The 20,624-nt window shown below is 36.2% G+C and overlaps 1 protein-coding gene across 7 annotated transcripts in view; it reads left to right on the top strand.

Annotated features, from left to right (window-relative positions):
* ARFIP1 (ADP ribosylation factor interacting protein 1) overlaps window positions 1-20,624 on the top strand; it is a 125,556-nt gene that overhangs the window by 87,619 nt on the left and 17,313 nt on the right. For all 7 annotated transcript variants that reach the window (XM_023227721.2, XM_023227706.2, XM_023227713.2 and 4 more), the window contains 3 exons: window positions 6,944-7,165; window positions 8,699-8,856; window positions 14,466-14,640. In XM_023227721.2, the coding sequence (XP_023083489.2) occupies window positions 6,944-7,165; window positions 8,699-8,856; window positions 14,466-14,640 (555 nt within the window). The remainder of the gene's footprint in view (window positions 1-6,943; window positions 7,166-8,698; window positions 8,857-14,465; window positions 14,641-20,624) is intronic.

Here is a 20,624-nt window from a genome sequence, read left to right as displayed (position 1 = left end):
AAATGTTATACGTATGGTATAATACTATGTGAAGGAGGCATTATTTTCTTTATGTTTATTCAAGTCATTTGTTGCAATTAAATGCATATAGAGAAGAGAAAATGCCATCTAAACATGGTAGAAATACAATTAGAAAATGAAGTATTCATTTTATCATTGATCTTTGCATGTAATTTTAGAATTTAGTACAAAATTCTTTTTATTTTATTTATTTTTAAATGACAGTTTTTTCAGTAGAACTTAACTTGAATATTTTAATCTAGGTCAAAAAAGAAAAAGAAAGTATCTGACTTACATGATTCTATGGAGTTAATAGTCCAGTGTGTCCAGACCGACATATTCCGCTCAACCAAAAAAAGTTCATAGTGTAATGATCTTATAGGGTCTACATGACTCTCTGTGTTCTTACTGCTTTTTGAGCTTCTCAGCTCAAATTTTAGCTAATGTTGGGCATTCACTGTCATTTGTATAATGCTTCAAATACTGATTCTGATTTGGTTGACTTAAGACTGTGCTTGTTGTCCATTTTACTGTTTGTTGTTTGTGTAGATAGGGTCTCACTCTGTCACCCAGGCTCAAGTGCAGTTGTATGATCATGGCTCACTGCAGCTGTAACCACCTGGACCCAAGTGATCCTCTCACCTCAGCCTCCTGAGCAGCTCCGACTATAGGCAGGCATCACCACTCCTGGCTAATTTCTTATTTTTTGTAGAGACGGAGTCTCCCTATGTTGCTCAGGCTGGTCTCAAACTCCTGGGTTCAAGCAGTCCTCCCACCTCAGCCTCCCAAAGTGCAGGGATTTACAGGTGTTGAGCCACCATGCCCGGCCCCATTTTACTCTCGAATAACTTGATTCTGGCTGTGTCATTGGTCTGTGTCTTTGGTCCTCTCCTTCATGCTTTCTACCTTTAATTTCTTCTGTTTCTATTCTCTAACAAATGCTTTAATGCTTTTCCGCAAAGGGAATATTTAGCACTTCATTTATTGGTTGTTAATTTTGGTCCCAAGACCAACATGGTGATTCAAAGCAAATATGTAATAGGAGCAATTTTAGGTTTAGACATTGAACCTATCTTCTTAAATATTATTTTAATCTACCTGATTTTATTCACAAAATTTGAATCCAAAATCTATTTTCTTATTTATTTTCATCTACAGAAATAGTTGAAATAATAAACTGTGGTTTATTTATGTTTTTTATTTTTATTTTTCGTAGTCTAGAATAGAGTGCTTTTTGAAGTTTGTCTTTAAAAAAAAAAAAAAAGAATAATCATCTCAGTTTCAGCATTCAGAGCTATTTGGCATCTTTCCCAAACTTTTTTCTTAATGTTTAAGAATTTGCCATTAGCATTCATACCCTTATCAAGTTAACGTTTGATGTGTTTAAACCAGTATCTTTTAAACTTTCATGCCTGTTTTTCCTGTCATATTGCCTCATTCATTTATTGGTTGACCTCCTTCCCCTGTTCATTTTCCTTTTATACTACCTTCTCTGTCCCTTACCTTAATAATCCTTGTTGTATTTGTTAGTTGTTGCCATAAGTTTCTTCTTTTGCTTGTCCTTAAATATTTTTATTCTCTTTTTTGGCACTGCAGAAGAGCTCTTGGTGCTACTTGATATGGTTTGGCTGTGTCCCCACCCAAACCTCAACTCGAATTGTATCTCCCAGAATTCCCATGAGTTGTGGGAGAGAACTAGGGGGAGGTAATGGAATCATGGGAACAAGTCTTTCCTATGCTATTCTCGTGGTAGTGAATAAGTCTCACAATATCTGGTGGGTTTATCAGGGGTTTCTGCTTTTGCTTCTTTCTCATTTTCTCTTGCTGCCACCATGTAAGAAGTACCTTTCACCTCCTGCCATGATTCTGAGGCCTCCCCAGCCATGTGGAACTCTAAGTCCAATTAAACCTCTTTTTATTCCCAGTCTCAGGTCTGTCTTTATCAGCAGTGTGAAAACCAACTAATATAGTAAATTGGTACCAGGAGTAGGGTGTTGCTGAAAAGATACCCGAAAATATGGAAGTGACTTTGGAACTGGGTAACAGGCAGAGACTGGAACAGTTTGAAAGGCTCAGAAGAAGATAGGAAAATGTGGGAATGCTTGGAACTTCCTAGAAACTTGTTAAATGGCTTTGCCCAAAATGCTAATCGCAATATGGACAATAAAATCCAGGCTGAAGAACTTATTGGGAACTGGAGCAAAGGTGACTCCTGTTACGTTTTAGCAAAGAGACTGGTGGCATTTTGCCCCTACCCTAGAGATTTGTGGAACCTTGAACCTCAGAGAGATGATTTACGGTATCTGGCAGAAGAAATTTCTTTCTTTTTTTTTTTTTTTTGAGACGGAATCTTGCTCTGTCACCCAGGCTGGAGTGCAGTGGCACAATCTCAGCTCACTGCAGGCTTCGCCTCCTGGGTTCATGTCTGGCAGAAGAAATTTCTAAGCAGCAAAGCATTCAAGTGGTGACTTGGGTACTATTAAAGGCATTCAGTTTTATAAGGGAAACAGAGCATAAAAGTTTGGAGAATTTGCAGCCTGACTATGCAGTAGAAAAGAAAAACCCATTTTTGGGGAGAAATTCAAGCCAGCTGCAGAAATTTGCATAAGTAGCAAGGATCCTAATGTTAATTGCCAAGACGATGGGGGAACATATCTTCACGCCATGGCAGAGACCTTCACGGCAGCCCCTTCCATCACAGGCCCAGAGGCCCAGGAGGAAAAAGTGGTTTCATGGGCCAGGCCCAGGGTCCCTGTGCTGTATGCAGCCTAGGGACTTAATGCCCTGTGTTCCAGCTGCTCCAGCCATGGCTGAAAGGAGCCATTGTAGAGCTTGGGTTTCAGAGGGTGGAAGCACCAAGCCTTGGCAGCTTTCACATGATGTTGAGCCTACAGGTACACAGAAGTCAGAAATTGAGGTTTGGGAACCTCTGCCTAGATTTCAGAAGAGATATGGAAACGCCTGGATGCCCAGGCAAAATTTGCTACAGGGGTGGGGCCCTCATGGAGAACCTCTGCTAGGGCAGTATGGAAGGGAATTGTGGAATCAGAGTCCCCCCACAGAGTCCCTACTGGGGCACTGTCTAGTGGAGCTGTGAGAAGAGGGCCACCATCCTGCAGACCCCAAATGGTAGATCCACCAACAGCTTGCACCATGTACCTGGAAAAGCCTCAGACATTCAGCGCCCGCCCATGAGAGCAGCTGGGAGGAAGGCTGTACCCTGAAAAGGCACAGGGGTGGAGCTGCCCAAGACCATGGGCACCCACCTCCTGCATCAGCGGGACCTGGATGTGAGACCTGGAGATCGTTTTGGAGCTTTAAAATTTGACTGCCCTGGTGGATTTTGGACTACATGGGCCCTATAACCCCTTTGTTTTGGCCAATTTCTCCCATTTAGAATGGCTGTATTTACCCAATACCTGTACCTACCCCCATTGTATCTAGGAAGTAACTAGCTTGCTTTTGATTTTTACAGACTCATACGCGGAAGGGACTTGCCTTGTCTCAGATGAGACTTTGGACTGTGGACTTTTGGGTTAATGCCTAAATGAGTTAAGACTTTGGGGGACTGTTGGGAAGGCATGGTTGGTTTTGAAATGTGTGGACTTGAGATTTGAAGGGACCGGGGGCAGAATGATATGGTTTGGCTGTGTCCCCACCCAAATCTCAACTTGAATTGTATCTCCCAGAATTGCCGTGTGTTGTGGGAGGGACCCAGGGAGAGGTAATTGAATCATAAGGGCCAGTCTTGCCTGTGCTATTCTTGTGATAGTGAATAAGTCTCACGAGATCTGATAGGTTTATTAGGGGTTTCCAATTTTGCTTCTTTCTCATTTTCTCTTGCTGCCACCATGTAAGAAGTGCCTTTTGCTTCCCGCTATGATTCTGAGGCCTCCCCGCCATGTGAAACTCTAAGTCCAATTAAACTTCTTTTTAGTCCCAGTCTCAGGTATGTCTTTATCAGCAGCGTGAAAATGGACTAATACACTACTTAAATACTCAGAGTACACAGTTGGCTGTTGCATACATTCATAAACCAGTATAATGCTGATATGGTATTTTGTACACTATCACTGTATTTCACCCACCCTCCCCCAAGTAGAGAATCAACATAGGTCAGTAATTTACTTTAGCTTCCTTTTGCCTCTTCAGTTTAGCCTCATTTGTCCTATTCCTCAAATGAATTTTTCATTCATATGGAAAACTGAATAGGACCACCAGCTCATTGTAAGTGATCTCCATTTTCAGGGACTCTGAGGAAGGTTAAAGAATTTAGATTCTTAATTCTCCTCAGTTTTAAACTTGCTTTATAATGTATACTGATCTCCAATATTACTTTTTATTTCAGTATATACTAGAAAGCAATTTAAATAAAAATCCACTGTAGAGATCATCTAAGACACTTCCTCTAGGACCCTGATGAGTTGGGAAATGGGTAGCAACTTTATATCTTCTCCCTACAACTTTCTTTACAAAGCTTCCTTTAGGAAATCTGTAGTACTCTCATTTCCAGATTCTTTAGGTTTTGCTGAAGAGTGTAGAATGATCAAATTGGAATATATGTGAATCTAGTTTTACAACTTCTTTCAAGTGTCCATTTTGCCTTAATTTGCCTTGTAATCAGTATCATCTTACTCTTCCCACTGTTTTGGCTTCCTGGAAACAAAAAACATTTCCTCATTAATTCTTCACCTCTATGCCTGCTTATAACTGTTATTTCTGTGGGGAAAAAAAGGCCACTCAGACAGCAGTGAATACATTTCTCTCACTATGCTAAGAAACAATGCTCCTTCAATGAATTCTGAATTAATGGATTATTATATCTAGGTTGCTGTGAAAGTACCACATGCTTTGGCTTGTGGATAGAGTAAATGTCTCAGGTAAGATTGCATAGGGAAAACCCTGGTATGGAAGAAAAATATGGGAATAAGTGACCTGTCTCCTTTATCTTGTTAAAATTTCAGGCATTATTTTTTGCTGATGGTTTTCTTGTTAAAATCACATACTCAGTTCAGCGTTTCTCTTGTGATTTTCATTTCCTAGAAGTGTTTGTACATTTTCCACAGTAATACTTTCATCCCCTTCCATGGTTTTGGTCTCTCACCCGTCCTGTTATTTGTGGTTAAGAATTTCTCTGCTTTTAAAAAATAAAACTCTTTTGTAAAAAGAAAAAAAAAAGTTTATAAGGATACTTAGTTGATGAGAATAGAAAATGTGTTGGGAAGTAGAAAAATATGTAAGCAGATTTGTGTATATTGACAAGAAAAAGTCTCAAGATTATTTTGTTCATAGAAAAGAAATATTCAGGATATTATATATAGCGTAATCTCATGTTTACTCTAAAAATATATATATGAGATTATATATGTTTAAAGGAAAGTCTAGTATACCTATCAGACTGTTAATAGTAGTTTTCTGCTCTTCAATGTGATTAAAGGAAGGGGAAATTCACCTCTTATTTCATACATTATTTTCATTTTTACCACAGACATTAATTCTGTAACCAGAACTTTGAAGAACATGATAAAGAGCAAGTTTTAAAAACTGTAGTACTGGCCAGGTGTGGTGGCTCATGCCTGTAATCCCAACACTTTGGGAGGCCAAGGGGGGCAGATCATCTGAGGTCGGGAGTTTGAGACCAGCCTGACCAACATGGAGAAACCCCATCTCTACTAAAAATACAAAATTAGCCATGTGTGGTGTTGCATGCCTGTAATCCCAGCTACTCGAGAGGCTGACGCAGAAGAATCACTTGAACCCGGGAGGTAGAGATTGTGGTGAGCTGAGATTGCGCCATTGCACTGCAGCCTGGGCAACAGGAGCGAAACTCCATCTCAAAAAACAACAACAACAGCAACAACAAAATTGTAGTATTTATTTACTACTTTTTAAGAATATTTCTGATAACATTTAATGATGAGGTATATATTAATGCCCCAGTTATTCTTAAAATGTGTTATTGAATGAAGTTGAGAGTAAAACATTAATACTAGAAAACTTATTTCCATGTGTTCTGAAATTAGATACTTTTTAAAAATTACAGGTTTCTAGGCTGGGCACAACAGCTCATGCCTGTAATCCCACTTTGGGAGGCCAAGGCAGGTGGATCAGTTGAGCCCAGGAGTTTGAGACCAGCCTAGCCAACATGGCAAAACCCCATCTCTACTAAAAATACAAAAAATTAGCTGGACTTGGTGGTGCACACCTGTAATCTCAGCTACCTAGGAGGCCGACACATGAGAATCACTTGAACCTGGGAGGTGGAGGTTGCGATGAGCCAAAATCGGACCACTGCACTTCATCCAGCTTGGGCAACAGAGCGAGACTCCATCTCAGACAAATATATATATAATATAGGTTTCTGTATTATTATTTTTGGGGCAGAATACAATAACATAATATAATACCACACTGTGTGAGTAAAAGTAACTCAGTAGTTTCTCTCTCTTCCTCTTTTCCCCCTCCTTTCTTTCCTTCCTCCCTTCCTCTTTCTTTATTCCTCATTCATACACACACATATATATCTATAGAAGTCATTTAAGGGGGAAGATAGAAGTAAAAGAACATTTGAAAGCAATAAGAGAGTAGTATTTTGGTGTTCTTCTTATTCCTATATTAACAGTCTATATTAGTCTTAATGCCAAATATCTCTGTTTTAGATAATCTACCCAAATGTACTAAACTTGCAAAATAATTATGTGAGAGTTCTTATGGCAGTATATAAGTTTGCTAGATATGTCTTTAAACTTCCTTTGATTAGTAATAATTATTAGACACGTCTGGTGAATTTACTTTCTGAGTCCTGATCAACTAAGGGAGCTGACAATTTTCAGTTTATTATGCTAGCTTGTTTGAATCCAAAAAATGGTGTATGCCATATGCTCTAGCATTTGTATTTTGTTTTGTTTTTTCTTTCTAAACAAAATGCATCTTCCACTTTTAGTGTACTCGACAGATTATCTCTGAGAAACTAGGCCGCGGCTCAAGAACTGTGGACCTTGAACTTGAAGCTCAAATTGATATATTAAGGGATAACAAGAAAAAATATGAAAATATTTTAAAACTGGCTCAAACATTGTCGACTCAGCTTTTCCAGATGGTACATACCCAAAGGCAACTTGGAGATGCATTTGCTGACCTGAGTTTGAAGTCACTAGAACTTCATGTAAGATTATTCTAAATAACTATTAGGGATGGGAGAAAATGATAATGGAAGTATTCAAAGAGGTAATTCGTTATATTTGTGATTTACTGAACTCTTAATGAAAATGGAATTCTGAGATTTTCTTTTAAGATATTTCATATCACTTTAAGAAGGCCCAACTGACTTCTGTTAACTTTACTTTTTATGAATTATCGCATGTATATAAATCTTTCATATCTTTCTTCCTGTTTGTTAATATTTTATTTTGCGTTTTACTTCTTACAGAATATCAAGGGTTACTGTTGTAATCTGTTAACTTTTTCTAAAAGTTGTAAAAATGTTTTTCTCTTTATTATTCTGTTTCCAGTAACATTTATGTAGACTTTAGTGAAGTGTGTAACTTAGCTTGTGGAAATTTGGTGCCAAAAATCTTAAGCTCTCCTGCCTTTCATTTTAGTTTTCACATACATTGATTGGTAATCTTTTTATGTGGTCCTTTATCTGCCAATATTTGCAAATCAAGGTCTATAATATTTCGAAGACCGAGTACAGAGTGGAGTTACATGGACACCTCTTAAATGGAAAATGGTTTTAGCGTAATAAAGATAATTTTACTTTCCTGCTATCTTCTGAATTATTGAATACTTTGTCATGTACGAAATGTAATTACAGCTATTGCAATAGCATTAAATTTGTATCTTCTACTATTCTAGTTAATTTAATATTATATTATTTGTTTCAACTGAAATTGAAAAGTACTTTATAACAAACTGGAGAATTATCAAATTAAATGATACATCTTAAAATATACATATAAAATATGTGATTGATTTTTTATTTGGTTAGGTGCATTCCTGATTAATCTGTTAATTAGTAAAACTTAACACTGGAAAGCTTTCACTGCTGAATATACAGAGCTAGAGTTAGTCCTTGCCATATCTGAAGGAGTCATATGTAATGTTTACTGCACCGAGATGCAGTTTATTCAAAAAGAATGAACTAAATCTAGTGTTGAGTGATCCTTCCTCAGTTGTGTGCCTAGATAGAGCTGAGCTTGGGAGTCAACTAGTCACCAAGTTTACAAAGAAATATGTATTCTTAATATTTATACTTTGAGGAGATTCAGTCAAAACACAAAAAAATGCACTTTGTTTTATGTCTGAAAGTTTTAACCAATTATTACCTAATTTGGCTGTGAAAGTTATAGTTTCTCTGATTAATAATCTGCTGTATTTTTCTTTCCAACAGCTGTGCTTATAGTATAATAGAAACAAAATGTAGAAATGAAAATATTCTTTCTACTACAAAGTAACTTATAAAAATTATTTAGCTTTTAGCTATGTATCTGAGCTGATGACAATTTTGGTTTATTAGACTTTTTCAGTAATTATATAGCTAGCTGTGATTTCGATTCTTAAAGACTGAAAGAAAAAGTAAAACTGCTGCAGCTAGATCTCTAAATCACACATTTTCCCATTGGTGAAGTGCTTGAGACTTTTAAGTCACTTTTACTGATTTATTACCGGATAAATTAAGGTGACTTCTTTGTTTTAGGAAGAATTTGGCTATAATGCTGATACCCAGAAGCTGCTGGCTAAAAATGGAGAGACTCTTCTTGGAGCCATTAATTTTTTCATTGCTAGTGTGAACACTTTGGTGAATAAAACAATTGAAGATACATTAATGACTGTGAAACAGTATGAAAGTGCCAGGTAAGGTATACATTTTTACTACATTGTCTGTTTTACAGATGGCATATAATTCAGTTAATTTCTTGGTTACAAACAACAGAAACCAACTCTGGCCAATATCAACAGGAAAAAAATATACTGGAAAGTTATAGGATACCACCACAGAACTGGCAGAAAGGGAGAGAACAAGATTCTGGGAACAACCAAGAACCAAAGCCAAGTTAAGCCTCAGAAGAATCTTATTAGAACCCCTATGCTGGGTGCCTCTAGTACTTAATGCTGCCACAGCTACCATAAATAATTTCCTAAATACCCACAAATACTTGCTTCATTGCCTTGAGATGATCTAATTGATCTTTGGTCATGTGCCCAAACCGCGCCTTCTAGTGAGTAGGGAAATGGAGGATCTCCCAGTTCGAGCTTCTTTAGAAGAGGACAGGGCATTGTGTTCTACCAGGCAGGTACTACATGGTCCTCTATACTCTGGCCTAAATTTACCTTTCATTCTTATTACCACTGCTTCCACAATAGCCAGACCCGTACTTTCAGTTTCTATTGAATAATAAGCTTGTTTCACCTGCGTGATTTTTGTTAGGATATCAGTCATCTTCCATTTATCCAGAGTATAGCAAACCTTCAAACCCTTTCAAATTTTACCTTTTATATAAATTAAATATTTGACTTGTATTTTCATAGCTGTTTATAATAGTGTTTTTATACATCCTATTTTAATGGGTTTTTATATATCCATATTCATATATATATACACATACAGTTTCCCTGTCTCATAACTATCCTGTTAAATGGTAAACAAAATACATATTAATAAATGCGTTAATAAATATTTTGGGCCGGGCGCGGTGGCTCAAGCCTGTAATCCCAGCACTTTGGGAGGCCGAGACGGGCGGATAACGAGGTCAGGAGATCGAGACCATCCTGGCTAACATGGTGAAACCCCGTCTCTACTAAAAAATACAAAAATCTAGCCGGGCGAGGTGGTGGGCGCCTCGGGAAGCTGAGGCAAGAGAATGGCGTAAACCATTCTCCTCGGTCCCAGCTACTCGGGAAGCTGAGGCAGGAGAATGGCGTAAACCCGGGATGTGGAGCTTGCAGTGAGCTGAGATCCGGCCACTGCACTCCAGCCCGGGCGACGGAGCGAGACTCCGTCTCAAAGTAAGTAAGTAAGTAAGTAAGTAAATTAATAAATATTTTGAAGAGTCTAAAATGTAGCAGACCTATAATAACCTTTTCACCTTTTGATTCCAGGCCCAATTTTTTCTCCATATGTCCTGCCACTTTTATTTAAGTATCATTCTAGTCCCTTTTGAGATTTTTTTCTTTTGAACGCTCGAAATTCTTATTTTCCATTTTCTTTTTATGCATAGTTGAAGGTAAACTTTACCTTTTAGAAGGGTAACTTTGCTCTTTGGCCTCTTATCCTAGTTTAATGGTATGAGAAATGCCTGTAAAAACTCCAAACTCATCTAGTCTTTTTGCAATTGAGTACTTATTAAATATATATTTCCTTACACTTCAATTAAGTAAAAGCACAAATCATTTGGAAAAGTTAATTTTTGATGTTTTCACGGGAAGAGATGCTTCTGTCCCATACCATGTTTATTTTGTCATTTTCAATTTAGTATTAATGTATGAGATTCTTATTGACTTGAAAATGAAGGTCAAACAGCTGTGGTTGTATGGAGGTGTAAGGGTGAGGATAGCTGTTAGTAAGATAGCCTTCCATGGAAATGTCTTCAATAACATTCTCAGTGATTGGTTTTTTAGTCTCGATTTAAATCCTTCCATGGAAATTGCATTTTTCAAAGGGTTCATTATGTATATTAATTTAAAAATTTATTTATTTAAGTTTTATTTGATTCTTTTCTAAATTTGTCTGTTCCTTATTCATAATGTCCTAATTTGTTCATAATGATACTCTTTCTTTTATCTGTAATCATATTAAATTTCTTATCTTCTAGTCTTTCTGATTGTTTTAACATTTATGGGTTTTAAAGATGAATATTGTTTTCTTCCAAAAATACCCCCATCACCTCCTAGTTAAGAACTTTGTGAATCTAGATTGTTTCTCTACTTTGCAATTGTCTACCTATCCTGAAATATATTTTCATTAATAATAATCTTTCCCTTCAACTTTCATTTCTAAACAGTTTATAATTAATTTGTAGAGGAGAAAACGCTCTAGAGATTAAATGGTTTGCTCACTTGTAGTCAGTTTCAAAGCCAAAATGAGAACCCGTTGGTTCCCTGTGGTTCACATTTTATCAGAGGCCTTCCTTATACCTGAGTATTAGTGCCCTAAGTATAATGCGGTATAAGATCTCAGATTATAAAATACAGTATATTAGGTGCATTTGGAACTTTTGAACAAAATTATAAATCAAGTTACATGTACTTGGTAGCTGGTTTCTTAAAGGAAACCCTTACACAGCTTCTGTGTATACTTTAAAAAACAAAAACAGCAATGTTGTTTTTGTTTTATGTCATCCCATAATATATCCTTTTTTATTCAAATTACAATGTATGATCTTATTCATTAAGCTTAGCTTGGGGTTTGACTTTTCTGTTGTTTATGAAGTAGCTGTGGAATTGGCTAGTTGTTAACACTAAAACATTGCCTACTGACGGATAATAGTCAAAAAGAATCCAAGGTTAAAAGTTTTTCAGTAGCTGAATTTTCTTCTCTGTCAAAGCCAGAATTTACTGACTTTTAGGGCAAGGGTCATCTATTTGATCAGTACAAAAAGTGGTAATTTAGGCAAATGCCCGAGTGGCCTTTTAATGCTTCCTATTATGCATTGTATACAAGTATTTCTTAGCTCTCTGGTGCTTCATGTATAGAAAATCTTGTAACAGCCCATTCAACACTTCTCCGCAACAGCACCAACAAGGGAGTCAATTGTGGTCAAGATGTGGTCAAATTGTTTTCAGATGTGGACACCTGTTCTCTAGAAGTTTTACATAAGCCATAAAGTAACCATCATTAACTTTGTTGATATGGACTCAGTTCAGACGGGCAACCTTGAAGGGAAGTTGCTTTTTGAAAACTTAGTGAGCTTCTCTTCTTGGTGATAATGAGCACTGTTAGAGAAGCTGTTATGGAAAGTTTTACTTTGGTACCACCTACAAACTCTGAATGTAAAAATAAGAAATATAAGGTCAGTATTATAACTTTGATTATGTTTAAGTTAATCACTGTTGTTTAGAAATGTGCTCCAAGGCTATTGAAGGATATTTGTCCTTAGATTAAATCACCATGTATTACTGTTTATTTAGTTCTACATTTTTCTGTTTTATTTCTTATTGTTTTTAGTGTGCTTGCTTCTAGATACTCCTCTTCTAATTTGGCCATAATAATAAGCATTTTAAAGGTATCATTTATTACCAGGTGTCTTGTGTGCTTTATCTATATGAAGTTTTTGTGGAGATTTTTATTCACGTTTATAGATTGAAAAACTGGAGCACAAAGAGATGAAATAACTAGCTCAAGATAGAGCCAAAAAGCAGAGAGGTCATTCAGCCTTGGCTCCTGAACCCATGGATTTAACTAACTTGTTACTATTGCCAAGTCAGTCTTGCCTCCTAAATCTTTTGTATTTGTCTCCAATGCCTTTGTCCTCGTTCAGTGACTCATTTCTTATATGTCCATCGTCTTCTAATAGGTTTCCTTGCTCCTGATTTTTTAATCGTTTATTCTATCCTCCATCTCTTACACTACCACCAGAGTCATCTTTCTATCCTGATACAGTCATGTCATTTTTATGTCAGATCAACATTCTTCAGTGGCTTCTCATCACCTATCCTACTGAATTAAATTTAAACCCTTTAACATGTCCTATTGGGCTGCTTACCTTCAATCCCTGCCTTCCTGTCTGATGTTAATTTTTTCCATTGTCATGTTCCAGCTTCAGATTCTGACATACTGAATTCCCAAGTGTGTCTATTGTATCTTACAAATCTATGCCTTTGTCCATGCTATTCTCTTCAGAATCAGAATATTCTACCCCCATCCCAATTCACCTAGCCAGCTTTTACCATCCTTCAAATTGTAATTATAGTATTTTAATTCTGTCTGAGATCCCTTTTCAGATATCTAATTAAATAATTATTCCTCTTGATTTCCATTATACCTTACCCTCCTTTATGGTAGTTCTGATTCTCTCATTTTGTTGTAATTGTTTACAAGGTTCTCTTCCTCTAGAATACAAGCTTCTTGAGGATAAACATATCTGTTCATTTTTATAGCTCTACTTTCTAACACAGTACCTGGAACGTAGAAAGTGCTCACTTGAGAACTGTTGAATGAATCAGTGTATCAGTGAATGAATGAATGGTTCTCTTTTGACCCTGAAAGAGGTCAATTAAATTAAATCTTAGCTCATACTGTTAAATTCAGTATGAGTTAAGAATAAATTAGGATCAGTGTGAAGGACTGATATATTCTTTCTCAAGTCATATATACAATATAGATTATGTTATTTAAAGTATTGTTAATTCCCAGAATAGGAGATGTGAATTATACTCCTATTATCTCCAAATAAAGAGCTTTAATTTTAGGGTATAAGCTTTGTGATTCTGATCTTGACTAAATTAGAGGCCACTCTACTGCTTCTTTGCTGAGTACCGAATAGTTGAGGCTGCTGGATAAATCACTCTTTAATAAGCAAGGTAGTACTATACTTAGACAGGCACTGTGATAAGAGCTATCATGAGGGGTTATAGGATCATGGAGTGATGACAGTGGTGGGGTAACTATTTGAGTTGATGGGGGGAGAATATCAGTGAGGCATCTCACAGAACACAGGATGGTAAATGCTCTACAACAAATACTGTTGTTACATTCTGAATAGTGATGTTACAGAAATTCATCTAGAGTTGTGTTGTCAAGTATAGTAGCTACATATGTCTAGTGAGCATTTGAAATGTGGCTAGTCTGAATTGAGATGGGATAGAAGTGTAAATACACAGTGGATTTCAAAGACTCACTGCCCACTCTCCAAATGTAAAGTACCTCATGAATAATTCTGTTATATTGATTACATGCCACAATGATTAATATTTTAAATATATTGGGTAAAATGAAATACATTGATAACAGGTGAAATTAATTATTATTTCATTGTAACTACTAGAAAATTTTAAATTACATGTGTTGCTCATATTACATTTTTGTTGTGCATTGCTAACCCAGACATTTTTCAGAACCATTTACACTTCTGTTAGTTTTAGTATGCCATTCTAGTCTGCTGTCTTTACCTGCTTTGCCTCATCAGTATTAAGCAATTCACATGGGGTATTTATTCTACCCTTGATCTTGTTTTGCATTTATTTTTTTTAACTGGTTTTTAGATTTTGGAAATTTTACTTGTCAGTTAATACTGTGCTTTGGGAGAAATAGTTAATGAGATTAACCAGCAGCTTTTCCCCTGTTCTTATTTGAATAGCTCTTTGTTTTTAAAGAAATAATGATTTCAAAAGCATCAAGTAGAATATGTGTGAGAATTTTATATATTATTGTAGAGTATAAGACTGAATATTGTATATTTCCATCCTATCTTTTGAACATATTTTACTCTTTTTGTAGTATGTTTCACTTATTCTCTTCTTTCCAGGATTGAATATGATGCATATCGCACTGATTTGGAAGAACTGAATCTTGGACCACGTGACGCAAACACTCTGCCAAAGATTGAGCAGTCACAGCATCTCTTCCAAGCACATAAGGAAAAATATGATAAAATGCGCAATGATGTTTCTGTCAAACTGAAATTTCTAGAAGAAAATAAGGTAAATTCTTTACCTTTTAAGGTCTTTCTTCGGACTTTAAAGTCACCCTAGAGAGAGAGTCAGTTTTTCTGTTTCTCTTAACTCTCTTGTATGACAATTGCAAGAAGGAATTCCATTTGTAATCAGTGTTGGAGTTTTTAGAAGTATACAAAATATATTTACCTTTCTCTGATAAAAGTTATCAATGCTACTGTCCCAGTCTTTCACATATAACACATGGCAAAAAGTATTTGATGGACAGCCATTGATCTCCGGATTGGCATTGGTAACAAGTGCTTTAAAAAGTGAAATATTGATAGATTATGCTCTGAGTATTTTGAAGCTTTTCTATTAATGGTAGGTACAGATTTCAGGAAAAGAACTACGACCTTCTTCTCAGTAACTGATAAATGAAAAATAACGGAAAGGTCCAGCTTAGGGCTGCAGTTAGCATAACCTAGAAGGAGGAAGCCAAGAGATCCATTTTCCACATTTTTTTAATATATGAACACATCCAAGGACTAGAGCAATGAGGGCTGAACTGGACCAGCTGTAGGTTTCAGCAGGAAGTAGATTCATATACTAATAGGCTCCTGTGTTTTGGTTTAAGTAAAAGGACCGTTTCTCATGTTTGACATGTCTTTATTACTTGCATACTCAGGTTTGTATGCAGGATTGCAGTTCTGGAAATGGGAAATGAGTGAGCATGGTACAGAATAGGTGTAGTGCAGTCCTGTAAAGATGAGTCTCATCATTGCACATTGGTAGTTTTTTCTGTGCGTTTCACATCCTGTAAAGTCATGATAGGTCTTCAACTGTACACTCTTCGAGGTACCCTCTTAAAATTGTTTATCAGTTCTCTCAGGAAACAGTCATGTTTATATTCTCCTCTATAACATCAAAGGGCATTTTAGTAAACTATAACTGTCAGTATCTTACTGTTTTCTTTAATGTTTCCTTAGAAACTCTCATGACTACTATAAAACCTATAAAATAATATATTTCTTTGGGATCCACCTAATCCAGCACTCACTGATTTTTTAAGCTGCTATGGGTGAAAATTACTCACCACAAAACATTATAGTGGCAATAAAGGAAACTTCAGCAGAATTGTCATAAAAATTGCCTGGCATCATTCAGACAGAGCCTAGTGCAGCCTTCTGGTATTCATTAGCTGAGCACAAAAGATTGCATTCATTTTAGTCATATATATATACCTATTTTAGTGTGTGTGCATGTGTGTGTGTATATATATAAAAATATATTTATGTGTATATATACTATATATATTATATGTGTACTATATATTTATATAGTATATATACACTAATATATACTATATATTTTAGTATATATACACTGTATATTTTAGTCATACGTACATATTCATTTTAGTCATATATATTTAGTCATATATATAATGGATGTGAATATATCAATATTTAGATAATAGACATTGTATTTTTTAAATATAAAAATATTTTTGACATTCCACCCTATCATCACTACACAGTAATACTAAAAGAGGTATGCTAAAAGAATATACATGTTTGATAGAAAAGTAGACTAACATAGTGAAACCTAAGGTTCATGTGATTTAAAGGAAGAGAGAATCAAATGGTAATTGGAAGCCAGATTATACCAAGCCTTGACCACATACAGACTTTGAATTGTGGCCTTGGAAGGGACTTACGCTGAGCAGGGAAGGAAGAAGGAGACACCTTCATAGACAGCCAGGTCATCTCTATAAATTTTAAATGTCAGTCAAATGGATCTGACTTCTAATTTTATCTTGTAAATATTGAAGAATTTTTAAAGTTGAGAGTAGCAGGAAAAAGTCATTTAGAAAGACTCTTTCTTTCTTAAAGGAAGAAAGAAAGTAGAAGCACACATACTAATGAGGAATCTTTTATAGCCAAATGAAATGATTAAGAGCCTGAACTGGGGTCTTTGCAATAGCAGCAGGAAGGAAGGAATATGGTGATTTTAAGGCTGCATGACAGGGGTCGGAAAATTGAAATAGGAAGCTGGTATGGCCTGAAGGCAGTAAGGGTAAAAGGATTGGGAATTTTTTCTATTTGATCCAGTGTTTAGTTTGAGAAATGATGACAGAATACTCAAGTGGAAACAATTGGTAGGAATTTGATGATGCGTGTTTACAGTTTGGATGAACAGAGTCAGGGCTTCATATATAAAGGCTTGGAAGTCATTGCTTTAAGAATAATGTTGTTACTACTATTAAATAATAATAGAAAATTGCTTCTATTCTCAAGGATTTTATATTCTTAGATGATGTCTTCGTCTTTTTGGGCTGCTGTAACAAAATACCATAAACTGAGTAGCTTATAAACAAGAGAGAATTATTTCTTTCAGTTCTAGAGTCTGGGAAGTTCACAATGAAGGTACCAGTGTCTGGTGAGGGCCCACCTTCTGACTCATAAATGGCTCCTAGCTATATCCTCACATGGTGGAATAGGGAGGACTCCCTCCCATTCCTTTATTATGGGGGCCCTAATCCCATTTATGAGGACCGTACCCCCATGGCCTAATCACCTCCCAAAGATGATTGGTACCTTCTAATACCATCACATTGGGGGTGAAGATTTCAGCATTTGAATTGGACAGGGACACAAACATTCAGACTACAGCAGATAGCATAGATATTCTTTGTTTTGGCTTTCCACAGTTGTTGTCAAGGCAAGTTTGAATTTGAACTGAGTAATCAGCTGTGTCTAAAGTAAAATCTAAAGAAGCTTTGGTCTTTGTCTGTTTTTTATTTAACTCTTCAAACGATGAAGTATTGTTGGACTGTTATTTTAAGTAGTAATTGTCATTTAGAAGAAAACAGAGATCCTTGAGAAAACTTTTCTTTGTTTTTTTGTTGTTGAGCAACATTTACTCTTTTCTGTTATTTTTAATAGCTTAAAAAGGAAGGAAAAGCAGGTTTTTAGCCTCGGAACTGTCTGTCATCCCTGTTTGCTTCCTTGGTAATTTGAACTGCCTCAAGTCTAGGTTTTTTGTTCTTTTGTTAAACTGTAGGTGATTTTGTACCTCAACATCTCTTTTATGTATGGTTGCCAGGTAATCTACTTAGCACTTTAATTTGTTTGTTCGTTTGTTTCTTTTTGTTTTTGTTTGAGACGGAGTCTTGCTATGTTGCCCAGGCTGGAGTGCAGTGATGCAATCTCGGCTTACTACAACCTCCACCTCCTGAGTTCAAGCAGTTCTCTTTCCTCAGCCGCCCTGTAGCTGGAATTACAGATGTATGCCATCATGCCCAGCTAATTTTTTTTTTTTTTTTTTTTAAGTGGAGACAAGTTTCACCATGTTGGCCAGGCTGGTCTCGAACTCCTGACCTCAAGTGATCCACCCGCCTTTGCTTCCCAAAGTGCTGGGATTACAGGCATGAGCCACTGCACCAGGCCCAACACTTTAATTTGAAGAAAATATAGTATGCTCTTCCTATTTCTTCCCCCCAACTAATCCCCATCCCCTGATTTTTTTTTTTTAAGATACTAGATCGCACTATGTGGCCCAGGTTAGATTTGAACTTCTGGACTCAAGTAATTTTCCCACCTCAGCCTCCCAAGCATTTGGGACTACAGGCGCACGCCACCACATCCCGCTAGTGGTCCTATTTCTTAACAGGAAGAAATGAAACATCAATGAATGTGCTGTTCTGTAATTTGATAACGTCCTAAAGACTACTGCAGTATATACACCTGTTTTTGCAGCTTTTCTCTCTCTCTCTCTTTTTGGCTTTCTTTTGGTTCTCATATCATGGCTTTTGGAATATCTTTTCGTAATGCTTCTCTTCTAAAATGAGAAGCCAGAAAACCAAATAATGAGAATAGGGCATAAAGTAAAAGCAGGTAGTCCTTGAGTATGGTACTTACTATAGTAATAAGCTTTAGCATCTAGTGTTTTTGTTTGTTCCCTCTTAGAACTTTTTTAAAATTTTGAGGCAGATCAGGAGTTAGGTTCTTAGGTATAAAATTGATGTGTTTATATGTACTTAGTCTGGCCTTTCTTCCCTATGGCAAAACAAAGAGGTAAGGTGTATAAAATACTCACATTTCTGCATATGTGCGTGATAAGTGCACCTAAGGGCATTTGCCATTTACCCTTAATAAAAACATGTGTTGTTCTACTATTTATAGTTCATATTTTCTGTCTCTTCACCCCGTGATTTGGTTGTGTTTGCCTTTAACCTAAACAGTCCTTATTCATCTCTGATATTCTCTTCTTTATTTACTAAACCACACTGAGTTGTGTAGCAGTAAAGACATAGCTCATTAGTCTTCTAACGTTTCTCTTTTCATCAGTATTTCTCCTTTTTGAGACCTTTAAATAATGTAACTTGAGCTATTTTGTGACTTAAGGAAGTTTGTTTACCTGTTATTGTTTCGTTCAGGGTTCAAAACAAAACATAGGCTACGTTAGTAAAGAGAAAGAATAATAGACATTTCTGGTGCTTTGTAGACTTTGTGAGAGTAGATACCATGCTTTCATTTACAGCCCTCATAAAGCCTAGCAATGGTGCAGGTATATAGTACTCATTCAGCAAGTGCATGTTTGCATTCTTCCCAGAATTAGAGGTGCGCTACAGGAATTGGAAGGAGATGGAAGTGAATGAAAGTCAACTCGGAGAGGATAAAAGGCGGAATCCTGATTACCTCACTCTTTTTTTTCGTGAGGGCAAGCATAGTCTCTCAGAAATGCTTCTGTTTTCTGCAGTGTTTACTGTTTGCATGGAAAGAGGAGGCAAAAAGTTAAAGAAAAATATGCAGATCAATGTAAGCGACTCATGTTTTTTTTTTTTTAGATAGCTTTTTATGTGGCTTGGAACTATAAAGATGTGAAAAAATAGTTGAAGGTTAATTTTTTCTTTAAGGTGTAATTTAACCTGGGAATGATAAATCTTAAGGGCTATGAATATATTGGGAGTGGGATCTGAATGTCTCAGAAGATTCAGCAAAGCAGTTTGTTGTGTAAATATAAAAAGTAAGGATTTTATTCTTAAGAAGTATAAAATATACTCCTACCCCAAGGTAATGTCAGTTAAATTAGCTATAACCATTAAATGCAGGTTTGTTTCATTATTATGTTATATTTTAGTGACTTAAAGGATGACAGAGGAGGCAGAAAAAGATGAACCAGACTTGGGATCTATCCTGGACATGTATTTGATTTATATAGTTACTTAATTAAAAAATAATATTTCTTAAAATTTATAGTCATTCCTAATCTTAGATTGATATGAAAACTGTTGTTTTCACTCACAGTGTTTCATATATAATCACAATACAATAACATTCCTGTATATTAAGATTTCTTTTCTTAATATATTATTTAACACGCCTGTAATCCCAGCACTTTGGGAGGCCGAGGTGGACGAATCCCTTGAGGTTAGGAGTTTGAAACCAGCCTGGCTAACATGGTGAAACCTCGTCTCTACTAAAAATACAAAAATTAGCCTGGCGTGCCTGTAATTCCAGTTACTCCCCAGGCTGAGGGAGGAGAATCATTTGAACCCGGGAGGCAGAGGTTGCAGTGAGCCGAGATGGCACCACTACACTCCAGCCTAGGTGACAGAGCGAGACTCTGTCTCAAAAAAAAAAAAAAAGAAAAGAAAAAGAAAAAATACTCAAAGCCTAGTACTTTTTTGTAAAAATACACTAAAGGTTTGGGAAAACTTTGAGGGCAGAGGTATTCTTTGCTTACTAAAACTTCTCTGTGAGAGGAAAAAATATAAACCTCAGAATTTAAAAAAGATACTTGTTGCCAAAATTTAAGGAGCATGTGAATACCTAATGTGTACAAGGAGATACATTCTTGAAATCTCTTTTCCTGTTGTCAAAAGAAAAAGAACCCCAATTTCTTCTTGAGTACTTTAAAAATATTCATGCCAGTAACTTAATGTCACCTTTACTTCCAAAGCAAAAACAGTAGTACTTCTTCGTGTGTGCTCCTAGGGAAAGTGAGATTAATTTATATAGGTGAAA

The sequence above is a fragment of the Piliocolobus tephrosceles genome, chromosome 3 (genome assembly GCF_002776525.5).
Source record: "Piliocolobus tephrosceles isolate RC106 chromosome 3, ASM277652v3, whole genome shotgun sequence".
Lineage (NCBI taxonomy): Eukaryota > Metazoa > Chordata > Mammalia > Primates > Cercopithecidae > Piliocolobus > Piliocolobus tephrosceles.
The sequence above is the reverse complement of the archived record's forward strand: the minus strand, read 5'-3'. Positions and strand labels throughout refer to the sequence as shown.